This window comes from Dioscorea cayenensis, chromosome 12, assembly GCF_009730915.1.
Source record: "Dioscorea cayenensis subsp. rotundata cultivar TDr96_F1 chromosome 12, TDr96_F1_v2_PseudoChromosome.rev07_lg8_w22 25.fasta, whole genome shotgun sequence".
Taxonomy (NCBI): domain Eukaryota; kingdom Viridiplantae; phylum Streptophyta; class Magnoliopsida; order Dioscoreales; family Dioscoreaceae; genus Dioscorea; species Dioscorea cayenensis.
The window spans coordinates 2,520,160-2,534,060 of NC_052482.1; the positions used below are offsets into that span (position 1 = coordinate 2,520,160).

Below are 13,901 nucleotides of genomic sequence, written 5' to 3' on the forward strand. Positions count from 1 at the left end.
CGATTACCGATGCTAAATGCATCATAGACTTGGCAATTGGAAACTCCAAGATGCTCGAAAATTTAGATTTGAAGACATTTTCTCATCTTTTGATAATAGTGTAATTATAGTTTAATTATGTTGATTCCAGCACCCCTATGATAGGATAGTTACATATATATATATAAAATAGATAAGCACCTAATTTATTAAAGCCAGGAGAAAAGGAAAGTACAAAACAAATGCATTCGAACAAACTATAAAAGTACAAATTAGACCCAAAAATATAAATGAAATAAAAAACAAACAAAGAACAAGCAAAGATTAGGAGGCGTCGTCGGAGAATGCTTGCCTCAAGCAAATCGCTTACAGCGGGAAAAACAAGAGAAAAAGACATGGCGAGGTTGACAAAATGCAGAAAGACAATAGAGGTCTACTCAATCGATATGAAATGAATCACTCTTGAGGCTACTGCTGAGACATAGTGGTGGCCTAATCTACCGAACTAGCGCTCAAGAAATCAAAGAAGTGCTTGATGTTCTGAAGAAAATCACTGAGAAATTGATGAATAAAGCCCTTAGCTGCGGAAATCCAAACAAATAACAATGAAATTAAAAATACTATTATTTTTTTCTCCCCAAGTTGAGGTGTGTTCAGATACCACTTGTGGCTTATCCACAAATTTTAAAAAAATAATTTTTTTATGTTATCGATTTTAATTTTTATTTATGTAGTTTATTCTTTTTATTAAAAAATTAATAAATAGATAAATGACTTTTGTTATCCTTTAATTTTTTTTTAAAAAAATTGCATGGTAATTTGTCCCAAAGTTTAAGAATTAGGTTGTTTTAATAAAAAAAATATATTAATACTAAGAATATGAGTAAATAAAACTGAAAAAAAGTCACAAATACATTAAAAAAAAAAAATGGATAAACTACTCATCTCAAACTAATGTTGCCGGAGGGAATGGAAAGAGATACCGTACTCCTTCTTTTTCTTCTTTATTAATAAATAGGTGCCAAGCACTTCACATTTAAGCAAAGTCAAAAACATGTATATGTGTAGTGTTAATATCTTTGGAGTTCAATCTTAGGTTCTCTTTAAAATGAATACTTTACGTAAGAGATTCGGTGCCAATACCCAATAGACTAAGAGGTCATCATCAGATACCCTTCTTCTCAATGTGGTATAAGTATTTTTGGTATAATTCTATAAATAGTCTCTCATCTTTGACAAACTTACCACTTTGGTCTTTCTACTTTAAATTGTAAATTTTTAGTTCCTCTATTATTTTAATTGAGTCATATCAGTCTCCTAAACTTTAAAACCTAAACCCTCAAGAAGTGGACTAACAAACTCCAATTAAAATAGCAGAGGGATTAAATTGTTACAATTTAAAATGAAAGGACTAAAACGGTAAATGTAAGAAAGTAGAAGGACTATTCAATGAGTTATACTAGGGGCAACTTTAATCGTTATATTATCATAGAGTTTGATATTCATCCCACCACATCAACCCATTAACCTATTATACTATAAAATGGAACCCACAATCATTTCATTCATCTTTTTAACTATTTACATTATATATTTCATTAAAACATATTTATTTAATAAAATCTTAAATATTATTAATAAAATAATTAAATAATATAATATGTAAGTGATTATAATCCTCTTAAAATAACTAAAATTATTTAAAAAATTAAAAACATATTTTAAAAATTACAGATAAAATCTACCGGGGCATGATAAATATGATTTCATTTAATCTTTTCTCATTAAATAAATAATTAAATAAAATTAATTATGTTATAAAGATGTAACCCGATGCTGTGTTACTAACATAATATATATATATATATATATATATATGTAATCTAAATTTGAACATTTGGATAAAAGTGGAAAACAATTTTGTGACGCAAGATAATTTTGTAAATTTTGAGAATAATTTTAAAAATTTTGCTCATTGGGTAGAAATAAAGAATATGAAAATTTTTGAAAATTATTTAAAAATTTTGAAATTGGGGAAGATGGAGGAATATTTTTTTTTTTTATAATATAGTTAAAAATTCAAAGATGAGGAAGTAGAGAAGAATGCAAAATTTTGTTTGAGAATATAGGTGTATTTATAGAGATAAAATTTTTAATTTAAAAATTAAAAAATTAAAAGAAATTAAAAAAAAATAGCCGTAAGATGCAATCATGCAACGTTTAGATTTTTAAAGTTTTAAAAATTAATTGTGGCCCATGCTTTATTTGAATTTAAAAATTATTTAAAAATATATATATATACTGCCCACCTGAGCGCGCATAGTGTGGATGTTTTTGGCATAGCGTAATTGTTATCCCCATTATAGATGTTTTAATATTTTTCGATTAATATGCGAAAAACCCCCTGTTTTTTAATTAATTGATGCAGAGGGCCTTTTCGTAATTAAAAAAAAATATAGTGGTCTATCTAAAAATGTCCAAGCTCGCAACAGGCCAAACACTCGCCTGAACTTCGTCCATAGAGCGCAGAGGTCCATCAATGGCGTCCGCTTTGATGTCCAGAGCTTTGAGAAACCGATCGGTCCCTTCTTTTTCAACCTTAGTTGCGAGATTCGTGAGTTCTTCTTTCCCATGTTCCCTTGATTTCGAATTTTTCAATCTTTGGACGCTCTTTTCTCTCATTGAGTTTCCCAATTTTTGTGTTTTCCTTAAATTCTTGGTCTTTTCAAATTATTTTCAGATTGTGGAGTTTGAAATCAATTTCTTTTGTTGGAACTTGATGAATCAAGTGGCAATTGATGTTACTGCTTTTGATTTGCTTCTGAATTTGTAAATTAGCAATCAATTTGTCCATGCATTAGGTTTTTGATTGATAAGTATTTTATTTGTAACCTAGAAATTGGCAATGGTCACCCTTTACCACTGATTCTGAATGATGTCTTGATTAAGATTGATAGGCAAGAGAATAGCAATGTTTGCTGTCATTAGAATATGGAAAAATTCATGGAGAATAGCAGATGGATCAGTGTGTAATATTGGTTAAATGCTCACTATATTCAAATCTTAGATCACTTTTGAGCAAGAGATGATGTAGTTGATCATCAATTAAGGAGGTTTATGAGAAAAATTTTATTGTGTGTTTCACTTTAAGGATGACTGCAGGAGATGAGTATGCCAGTTAGGGTTTATTTGTTGAGGATAAGAGGCATTTATAGGGCTGCATGTGTGGATGTTGTCCTCATGAATATGATCTGTGATTATGTTGCTAAACCCTGTTGATTTAAAGAAAAGGACAAATATTATTAAATCATGTGGGTGAACATTGTGAGTTGTTAACCAATAACATGACCTGAATTAAACATGGTTTTGCAATGTGGATGTCGAATTAAATTAATTTTCATCTTGGATTGGGTCCAGAGTCTGAATTCTACCTTCTTAGCAGAGATGAATTTAGCTACATCTGAAATTTCCTATTAATTACTAACTACTAGATATACAAAATATTTGATGCAGAACCAACTTTGAAGCTTTGAAAGATATGATAAAAGGGAAGATTAAATTAAAAAAACTAGCTCAAATCCCCCTAATATGTTCATCTATTTTGGCTTTTACATGAGTTTGAACACTTGCTTTTGATGTGTACCAGTTGTTTCACATCATCTTTTTTCTGGTTGGTATTAAGTATGTTTTTTTCCTGACTATGTTAACAAATCAAAATCCTTTCTCATCAAGTTACAATCTACACTCTCAGTTATTGGTTGCACCACAATCTTTTGCCTGATTAGAACAATAAGGACATGATTCATGTCCTTTGATTTTTTTTTCTTATTCAGCATAGTTAATAATCCATTTTTTATTTATCCACAATGTCTTTTCTAGATGAGCACATTGGTTTTAGCTGAACATGAAGGTGGATTGGTAAAACCATCATCACTAAGTGCAGTTGAAGCTGCAGGGTTTGTTAATAAAGAAAAATCTATAACTGTTCTCTTGGCTGGCTCTGGTCCAAGTCTTCAGGAAGCTGTGTCACATGCTGCATCATGCCATCCTTTGATTTCTCAGGTTGGCTATTATCAATTTGTGAGCCATTTATGTTTGCTAGGATACTCGTTTCTTGTGTTTACCATTCATGACTATTATTAGTAAATAGTTGATAATGTCGCGATATTTCTTCATCTTTACCAAGAGGTAGGAAGTTTGTTTAAGCATAGAAAATTGTTCTTGATGTTTTGCGCCTGCATTTATTTCATTTCTTGTCATGTAATTTTGAGACTACAATCCATTTACTGCAGGTTCTTGTCGCTGAGGCAGACATACTGAAGCATCCATTAGCTGAAACATGGGCCAAACTTATCCAGTTGGTCCAGCAGAAGGATGGCTACTCATATATAATGGCTTCTTCAAGTTCATTTGGCAAAAAATATACTTCCAAGAGCTGCGGCTCTTTTGGATGTTCACCTGTTACAGATGTTGTTGAGATATCTGAACCACGATTATTTGTGAGGTTCCTTCTGATTCCTCCTCCTTGTTCTCATTGGGTTTTCATTTGATATTTGAAGAGTTTGGTTGTTGTTATAATGAACTATTGCTGGCAGTTTTAAGTGCATTGCATAATGATCTATTGCAATCTGAGACGGGCATGTTCAATTTGCCAGTGAATGTCTCTCTCTCTCTCTCTCTCTCTCTATATATATATATATATGTAGAAAAACTCACTTCTTTTGACATCTGAACAATTTTCTTTCTATGCTTGTATATGTTGAAATTAACATATTGAGTAACATCTCTCTATAATTTTTTCTTACAGTACCACTCATATACATAATGATAATGTTATTATGTTAATCTAATGGAATATATAGTTCTCATTTTGATGGTTGATGCCCATTGCTTGATAGGACAACAAACCAGCATCTGTGAATGTCTGTGGATTGGAAGTGATTGATACCATGAATATTTCTCTGGTTTGATATGTATCCTAGTTTTTCACTCCCCATTGTTTGCCAAAGAATGTAGCCTGATGTGTTCTTATGTTCTATTTAACATCCTAGATCATTATGGGTTGATGCTTTGCTCATTTTGATCAAATCATATAGGCCAATATATGCTGGAAATGCTCTGTCTACCGTTCGTTATACTGGCCCAGATCCTTGCATGATGACCATCAGGTCCACGTCATTCCCCATTTCATCTTTCTCAAAAGACACAAACTCTGATGCAGTACCAATCTCCCAGGTTGACCTCTCAACCTTCAATGAAGGTCTGTTTTGTCGTTCACCATATTACTGAGTTGATCAATTCTTGTGTTTTTTGGTTCCGACATTTACAAATTATATGATAAATTTGAAATTCTGTCTTTTTAAAAATTGATATGGTTGTTTGCATGTGTATCATATGTTATCCATTAATCCTGTGGTTTTAGCATTTCAAAGGTCTTCCCTCATTGTCTTATCTTTAACGATGTCTCTCAGTTCACAAAATTGTTCATGATATCATATTCATTTCTCCTAATCTTAGGTTTGTTCTTTTTTCATGCCTTCTTTGGGATGAAATCAATTATGGGAGAGCTCTCTTCCTTTTCCTAAGTTGCTGAAGAAGTTAATTTTACAGATTATTTATATTGTAGGCTTCATTTTAAATGGTTCAATATTCTAATAACTAGAATTCCTAGGAGGATGAAAATGTTTGAAAGACCTCTTTGGGACACATTCTTTCCAGTGTGTGACTCAAATGACACATAGCCGCTGGTATTTGACAAACTAAAATCAGTGACACTGATCAATTTTTATTTTAAATTTTTTACAGAAACCTTTGGAAAATCAAGGTGGTTAAATCTTACATCCCAGGATAGTGAACGACCTGATTTGGGGAATGCACGTGTTGTAGTCACAGGTGGGCGTGCATTGAAGAGTGCAGACAACTTCAAACTTTTGGAGAAACTTGCTGAAAAACTTGGTGCTGCAGGTACCCACTTATAGATTCTCTTTTTTACCTTTTTTTTTTGGCAAGAAAATGGCATCACAAATGCAATAACTGGGCCAAACAATTTAATATTTCTTCTGGTTAATCCCTTATAACCTCCCTTGAGTGTGGCCTGATCATTTAAATTAATCTGATATGCAAACATTGCAAAGAAGTTCTCAAATGATAAGCATGTTTCAGCTGATATAAAATATAAATACAAAGAATAAAAAAGAAAATTATATGCTTCCTTCATTTCTGTGTGTATAAAAAAATTTAATGTTTCCTGTTGTAATATCGATATAAGAATATTTCTGATTGCTGGATTTCTGTTACATAGTTGGGGCCACTCGAGCTGCTGTGGATGCAGGATTTGTCCCTAATGAGCTGCAGGTAACTTTTTAATATATATGCATTTTTTAGTTAGAACTTTAATGTTGTTCCTGCTACATCTTGAACTTGGGTAAACTTTATAAAAGCTTATTCAGAACAGCTAATTCAGCAGCTCGTATTCCATTATATTTTAAGATGGAAATACCTTTTGTTGGTAGAGCACAAAAATTTCCTTTACCAAATTTCTATTGTTGTCGAACAGATGATTGACCTTTGAAGGGTTATTAATTGTTAGCATCTTTTCCCTCTACAATGCTGCATGTGCCAACACTTCTGGCCTTATTAAGATTTATCTTTTGACTTTTTTTTGGGTTTTCTAGTTAGATCTCTGGACAAGTCATTTTGAGATGCATTTCAATTTTATTCTAAGAACAGCAGGGATCTTCCTGATGCTTTCATTGCCGGGAAACAAGTCGATATGAAGCTGGCTTTTTATAATCTTAATCATATAACCTTACCTGAAAAGATGGACCATAGCCCCCTGTGATTGTTTTCTATCGTTTGTTCATTCCAATTGCATCCTAGTCTCCCAGGCCTTGTGTGGGGATGGCAAGTGTCTGATTTAAGAAATATCATTAAAACACTCAATGGCATGCTTAAACATGCAGTTGTCATCCTGCTCTTAATCTCTCTTTCTATTTGGTGTGTGCATGATTACTGGAGATCAAGGGATGTGGTTTGGAATGGTGGAATGATTAATTAACTTCGTTTGTCAGTTCTTTTCTCTGTTGTGATGGAAACCCTGGAAAAATAGTTTTGCTTGCTTCTATCATTCTCCACTTGCATCAGATATTCACTGTTATGTGCGATTGCCATCCTCCTTAGAAGCACCTTTTTTTTCAAATACATGAACTTGATATTTTTGATTACTTTGAAGCTGTCCTCTCACTTAATTTTCAAAATTAAAACCAACCCTAATTTTTCTCAGGTTGGTCAAACTGGGAAAATAGTTGCTCCAGATTTGTATATGGCATTTGGGGTTTCGGGCGCCATACAACACTTGGCTGGAATGAGAGATTCAAAGGTCATTGTAGCAGTTAATAAAGATCCAGATGCACCCATATTTCAGGTGAATGATCTATCCCTTTTTCTTCCTATTTTATCAATAATCTCTAGTTATGTTGGTATATCAACAAAATTTTTGAATCATGCTTCAATAACTTTCAAAGTATAACATAATCTATTAAGATGTCAGAGATTTTTTTTGTTCAGGTATCATCCTAATTGAATTGGATAGCATGTATGTAACCACTAATCTTGATAAAGAAAAACAAATTTATCTCACTCTACTCGCGAGCATTGTCTGCTTTACTATGGATATCGAAACCTGAGTTTCTTCGGCATCGTTTATACATTCTCTGTTGCCTTTCTTCATCTGCAAGTGTGGTTGATCTCATAGCATCTTCACTTTGCTTAGATCTCAATTGTGTGAAAGTGCTGGAATGCAGGTTGCTGATTATGGCCTTGTTGCTGATCTGTTTGATGTGATACCTGAAATGCTGGAAAAGCTACCTGAGAAGAAGTGAAATGAAATTAAAGGTATACTTGTCTCAATGGTACAACTATCCAAAAGGTTGAAGCAATTCCATGATAACTTCCATTCATTGTGTAGGTCCTCCCCCAAGAATAAGTCCAGTTGGTGTACTTTTTATTTGGTTATAAACTTTGAATGACATGGGCAAGGACATAGTTACTGATAAAAAGTAAAACAATGAAATTTACTTGAATTGCAAGGAAGATATTGGTTATGTCCATATGTCAGTGAAATAATAGATTGATGGTTTTATTTATTTTTTTATTTATTATCAAGTTCCACATTTCAATGACTTGTTGCGATGCATTTTATGTACGTGTTAACACATTGATGAACCATATGATGTTACCTAACATCAGCAAACATGGTCGGTAACTGTTAAATCATGATACATCCCTGGATAATGTGGCCTCATCTAATATTAGAGTTTTAAATTTTAAATTTTGTTGTTTCAGACTAAAATAAATTGTTAATAAGTTTTAAATTTTTTTTTTAATGATTTTAATTATTTTTTATCTAAACTATATTTGTCACATTAATACCTATCATTCCCCAACCAAAAAAATCAAGTAAAAACCAAGCATTCCAATAATAGAATTCAATATTCACTCGCAAACGCACAAAAAGTGTTAAAGGAAATCACCCATTCAATACAAACAAAATATTACTTTAATATTTTTCTTCGAATTCTTTCCCATTAAATTATATTGGCATAAGATACTAACTCAAGTGCATTATCATATGGTCAAGCACCTTCAAAGCCATGCTGCTGATCACAAAAGCTTTGTTTGTTTCCAGCAAAACAAGCATTTGCACACATGTTTACATGCATGACCAGAGTATTATTTACAGCAGCTTGATTTAAACAAGGAATGCATCTGGTTTTCGATATCCATCTGACAAAGTTTATCTGAAGCAGGTCAATACAATTTATATTTACATTTCATCATGTTCTGAAAGAGTCTAAAAATGCTTATATTTTTTACAACAGTATCCCAGAGAGAAATAATAGGTTATCATCTTATTTAGGCTATTAAAAGGCTTCCTCTGTTTTCAGAAAATTGTAACATTCCAGCTGTTTCATCTCTCCCCCGGCAACTGGGTCATACTCGCACCGATAAAAGCTGCAAGGAATACATAAAAATGTTATTGGCCATCTCATAGGGTGCATCAAGAAGTGATTGTGATTAAATGTATCATGTGCGTGGCTAAAGAAGACATGAATTGCGTTATGGAAATCCAAATGTTTTTGAAATTTGAATACCTTCCATCCATTCCCAAAATCACAATTGTGTTCTTTTGGTGGCCAAATGCAACAATGTACTGAGATCCTTCGTGCAATCTGAATTGTGCTACTGACCATTCAGAATGGAAATACTTTGGTAGCACTCCTGCAGAAACAATATGACATCAGCTTCTAATAGCCATTGGCAATAACAATAAACACAAATTAAAAAAACTGTTTACTAGGTAGGCTGAAGACCGTTATAAGATCAAACTAGATTCTGCAAAGGTTAATAATGTTTACCTCTAAAGAAAGAGGGAATTGAATGGACACCTTGAGAATTTGGCTCTGGAGAGGACCGAGCTTTTTCACTTCCTGTTGATCCTAAATTTACCTTCAGACTGAACACATGGACAGTTCCTTTGTCACTTGAGACTACCAACCACTGCATGTTTGCAGAAAATGCAAGGCTATGTATCTCAGCTCTATCAGCGCCTCTCCTTACCTATATGAACAAATAATCAGTCCCAAAACTAGAGTTGAATCAAAATCATAAGTTTATCATAGACAATCATTACTAAGAAAATAAAGTTTCAAAAGCATGAAAGATATCAGAATACATAACAATCTGGAAGGTGAAAAGGAATCCACCAAGAGAAAGCATAAATTATTCCATAATCCCTCACCAAGCACAAAATGAAACAGGAGCGTACATTCAGCTCCAGTGCAATCAAAGAATGATTAGCCAGAAAGCTCACAACGTGAAAAGAAATAGGTGCAAATGAGCTAAATTATGAAGCCAATCTATTATTGTGTCTTTTAAATGTTACCGAGAAGCAAAACAAGTCAAGACAACAGCAAACAAACACCGGAACAAATAAAGTACACAATTTTTTATAAACTTACGCAATGTGATGCAATGGAGTTAATACATTAGTGGAAAGATATAAGTGCAAAAGAACTGAATGATGAAACCAAATCAGCATCTTCTATGAAAGTAAAAAAGGGACAAATTATATAAGCCATGACAACAACATACACAACATGGCCAAGAGGGATTGCTAGCTCCATCTACAGCAACTTGGACCACATAAAAATGTCATGCATGGAGAACACATAGAGACAACAACTCGGACCACATAAAAAATGTCATGCATAGAGAGCACATACAGGATATATAACAAAAAAAAAGGAAAGAAACATTCAACTTCAATATTGAGGGAAAGCACAAAGATAACATTTTGCAGCAAAAATTAAGGTCATGCATGCTTTAAATAGAGCTACATGATCTTAAACAGTATACCAGCACCAAATCACTAAATCAGCATAAAAAGAGTCAACATCACCATGCAAAAATAATAGGACAAACATTTACGCTGTTTATCCAAGCTTTATAAGCCAAGATATTTTCAAAAACCAGAAAGGGCAAATCAGCCTTAAGCAAACAATGCAAGATCATATAAGAAGATGCTACTCTTTGTCGATATGAAAAATTTACAAATATTATCTAAAGCATAATTGCAACATCAACTTTGAAAGCACAATACTTAAAATGAACGGGGGATACACAGGTGAGTCAATATTTATGATACAGTTCATCTTCATCATTACTGTACTTTTTCAACTGCAATAATGCATTTCCTAAAAATAATAAAACCTCCTAAGAAATTAAAAGTTGGTATGGAATCAATCCGGGTGCCTAATAACACAATTGGTAAGATAACAAAACCAAGAATGGCGCTGCAATAAAATGCAAATGTTTTCAAGGTTTTTATTAAATATAACTAAGCCAGGAGGAGGTCTACCACAAATTAAATTACAACCCATAGACCATCTATTCAAATCAATGAGCTAATTAAGCTGCAACCACATGAAGTTTTGCAATAAGCACAGGAAAAATAAGTGTTAATGCCATATAAAATGCCCACCTATATTAGTTTCATCCTGATCAGTGAAGCCAAAACAAGGCTGTAACCTAAAAATCAAATTAGCCACTGTCACACATCAATTATGACCAAAACTTCAGATTTGATCATTTGATATATTCTCATCTCCTTTCAAGTAAGCTCTCAGGAAATAAAAAACTACAGCTTCAATATTGCTAACCTTCAACCTATAATCAATCAATAAGACACTAACAAAATCATGCTACTTATTGTTCACTGGCACAATAAAAACAGAAAATTTCACATTTAGCTGCCTACTTTCAATCATACTCCGTTAACATCGTTTTATTTCAAATTTTCAATCAAGCCAATTACCAGAGCTTCTAGTAATTAAAACAAGCTCAAATTCAAATTCTCAATACCTCTTGAAGAAGAGTCCCATCAGCAGTGCTGAACACCCGGATAAGCGTCCCCTTAGTACTGGCCGTTGCAATGAGTTGCCCATCCTGCGACAAGGCAAAGCAAGCTATCCTCGAATCGTGCGCCATGATAAACTTGGTCTTGCGAGCGCCATAGTGCTCCACCCTCACTTGCCCCTTCTGCCCACCAGGGCAGACAAGCACCAGCGATCCTTGCTGCTGCGACACCGCGCAAAGCCCCTTAGGATTCGGCACCGTCTCGATCTGGTGCACAAGCTTCAAATCCGCAAAATTATACACGAAAATCTTGTGATCAAGAACCACAATAATCCTATCCCGCCGAAGCCGAACAGCCCGCACTTCCGACCGAAACGAGAGCTCACCGATGCAACGCGATTGGTGATCATCCCAAATCATGACCTTACTGGGCGGGTAGTGCGGCCGAGAACCACCGCCCACAAGAGCAAGAATATTACATCGGAAAAGCATCTCAACAACACCGATGCCACCTTCATCAAAATCACGACGAAAGATCTCCCGAAACGGATCACAGTTGTAGATCCGGAAGCCACGGTCAGTGCCGGCGGCGAAGCAGCCATGGTCCTGGTTGAACGAGAGATGGAGAAGCGTCAGCGCGGACGGCGTCGGTACAGCGTAGAGGCTAGGGTTAGGGCTAGGGTTTGGGGATTCAATAAAGGGTTGGTTATCCAAGCCACCACGATCTGTGCCATCGCCGCCATCGTCACCATCGTCTTGAACCGATTGTTCTGGAGATTGGGGCCGATGTTCGTCATCGAGAGGAGAAAGGAAGGAAGGAGGATCAGGATCAAGAGCCGAATTAGGGTTAGGGTTAGGGTTTGGATCGGGCCAAGAAGGGGGTTCGGAGATGGCGGCCATGGATGAAGGAAGGGAGGAAGAGAGAGTAGAGTGGTATAATGAAAACAGAAACAGAGAGAGAGATAGACGTGAAGAAGAAGTAGAAGAAGGAGCAAAGTGGGAGAGAATTGATGGTGATTTCTTTTTTATGTCCGTTTTAGCCACTTGGATTTTACTATAATTACACTCCTGTGCCATTGGAAATATCGGATCCAATATGGCGGATCCTTTGTTAGTGCAGATCCGGATCCAATTACATCAAAGGTTCATATTTCTATTTTTATTTTTTATATATATATATATATATATATTTTTTAAAATTTTTATTTAATTTTGATAAACAACTAGTGTTATATCCGACCGAAGAGATATATATAATAATTATTATTTTGATAATAATATTTCAGTAAATTTTAAAAATTATTTATAGATTCTCTCATTTATGAAAGATTTTTTATTTTTTTTTTCATACAGAATTAAAGTGATAAAAAAATTTATCTTTTGTAAATAAATAAAAAGCACTATAATAAAATAATATGTAAAAGATGAATTCATACTGCATATTATTTATAAATTGCTTTTTTTTAATAAATTATAATTAACTTAGAATTAAATTGTAACGTTTCATCGAAAAATTTAAATTATCAATATTTTTTGAATTATAAATATTTTTAAAATTATAATTTGTTTTTAAATTTTTGGAAAAATTAAAAATAATTATAACTATTTTAATATTATTATAATATTATATTAATAAATTAAAAATGTTACTGGTATTTATGAAGATTTATTTTATATAATGAAATCTAAAATTTGATTATTTATGTTTTATTTTTAATTCTATTTTTTGCATTATCAACAAGTCACTGTACACATTCACATTATGTACACTTTAAATATGTACTTGAAGAGAGTTGAACTAAAAACTTTTGAAATCAAATGCCTTAATGGTTTGGTTAAGGATAGTTTTGTTATTTTCATAGGTTTATAAATGTGAAGTTATAATGTGTATTTAATGTTTTTTTCAATAATTAAAAATAATGAAGTTTAAGAATTCATTATTTTTGTTATTTTCATAGGTTTATAAATGTGAAGTTATAATGTGTATTTAATGTTTTTTCAATAATTAAAAATAATGAAGTTTCAAGAATTCTTAAACTTTTGAAATCGAATGCCTTAATGGTTTGGTTAAGGATAGTTTTGTTATTTTCATAGGTTTATAAATGTGAAGTTATAATGTGTATTTAATGTTTTTTCAATTAATAAAAATAATGAAGTTTAAGAATTCTTAAAAATTAAGGTAAATCAGAAGAATCCCTTTTTTTTTTTAAAAAAAAAAACATATCTCACATGTTAATTTATTTTTATATGAACAAGTGAAATGAAATAGTTTAGAAAGCAAAATTTAAAATTTTATATTAAGTACTTTAAATTTATTCAATACTAATTTAAACATAAATGTTTTAAAATCTTTATTTCCATTCATTATTAAATAATAATAACAATCTATATATGTCTATTAAAGTAGGAAAATCTCATGGCACGTGTCAAGTTCTCATTTAAAAGTTTTTCCACCAAAATAATTTCATTAAAAAGTTGTTTTATTTCTTTTCTTGTTTAATGAAAAT

At 32.7% G+C, this 13,901-nt stretch overlaps 2 protein-coding genes across 3 annotated transcripts; one reads left to right on the top strand and one right to left on the bottom strand.

The window, feature by feature from the left end:
- The first annotated feature begins 2,463 nt into the window (after positions 1-2,463).
- Positions 2,464-8,123, top strand: LOC120273095 (electron transfer flavoprotein subunit alpha, mitochondrial). 2 transcript variants are annotated; one of them, XM_039279744.1, is made up of 9 exons: positions 2,464-2,593; positions 3,859-4,041; positions 4,272-4,483; positions 5,076-5,239; positions 5,785-5,943; positions 6,281-6,333; positions 7,262-7,402; positions 7,782-7,872; positions 7,946-8,123. In XM_039279744.1, the coding sequence occupies exons 1-8, from the start codon at positions 2,519-2,521 to the stop codon at positions 7,857-7,859; spliced, it is 1,065 nt and encodes a 354-aa protein (XP_039135678.1). In that variant the 5' UTR covers positions 2,464-2,518; the 3' UTR covers positions 7,860-7,872; positions 7,946-8,123. The 2 variants fall into 2 exon arrangements, with proteins under 2 accessions (XP_039135678.1, XP_039135677.1); XM_039279743.1 differs by having other exon boundaries at positions 2,465-2,593; positions 7,782-8,123.
- A 514-nt stretch (positions 8,124-8,637) lies between these two features.
- Positions 8,638-12,370, bottom strand: LOC120273887 (autophagy-related protein 18a-like). Its single transcript, XM_039280626.1, has 4 exons — positions 11,401-12,370; positions 9,396-9,597; positions 9,132-9,258; positions 8,638-8,991 (listed from the first exon to the last, which is right to left on the bottom strand). Exons 1-4 carry the CDS (start codon positions 12,292-12,294, stop codon positions 8,901-8,903), a joined length of 1,314 nt encoding a protein of 437 aa, XP_039136560.1. The 5' UTR covers positions 12,295-12,370; the 3' UTR covers positions 8,638-8,900.
- Positions 12,371-13,901: the final 1,531 nt, after the last annotated feature.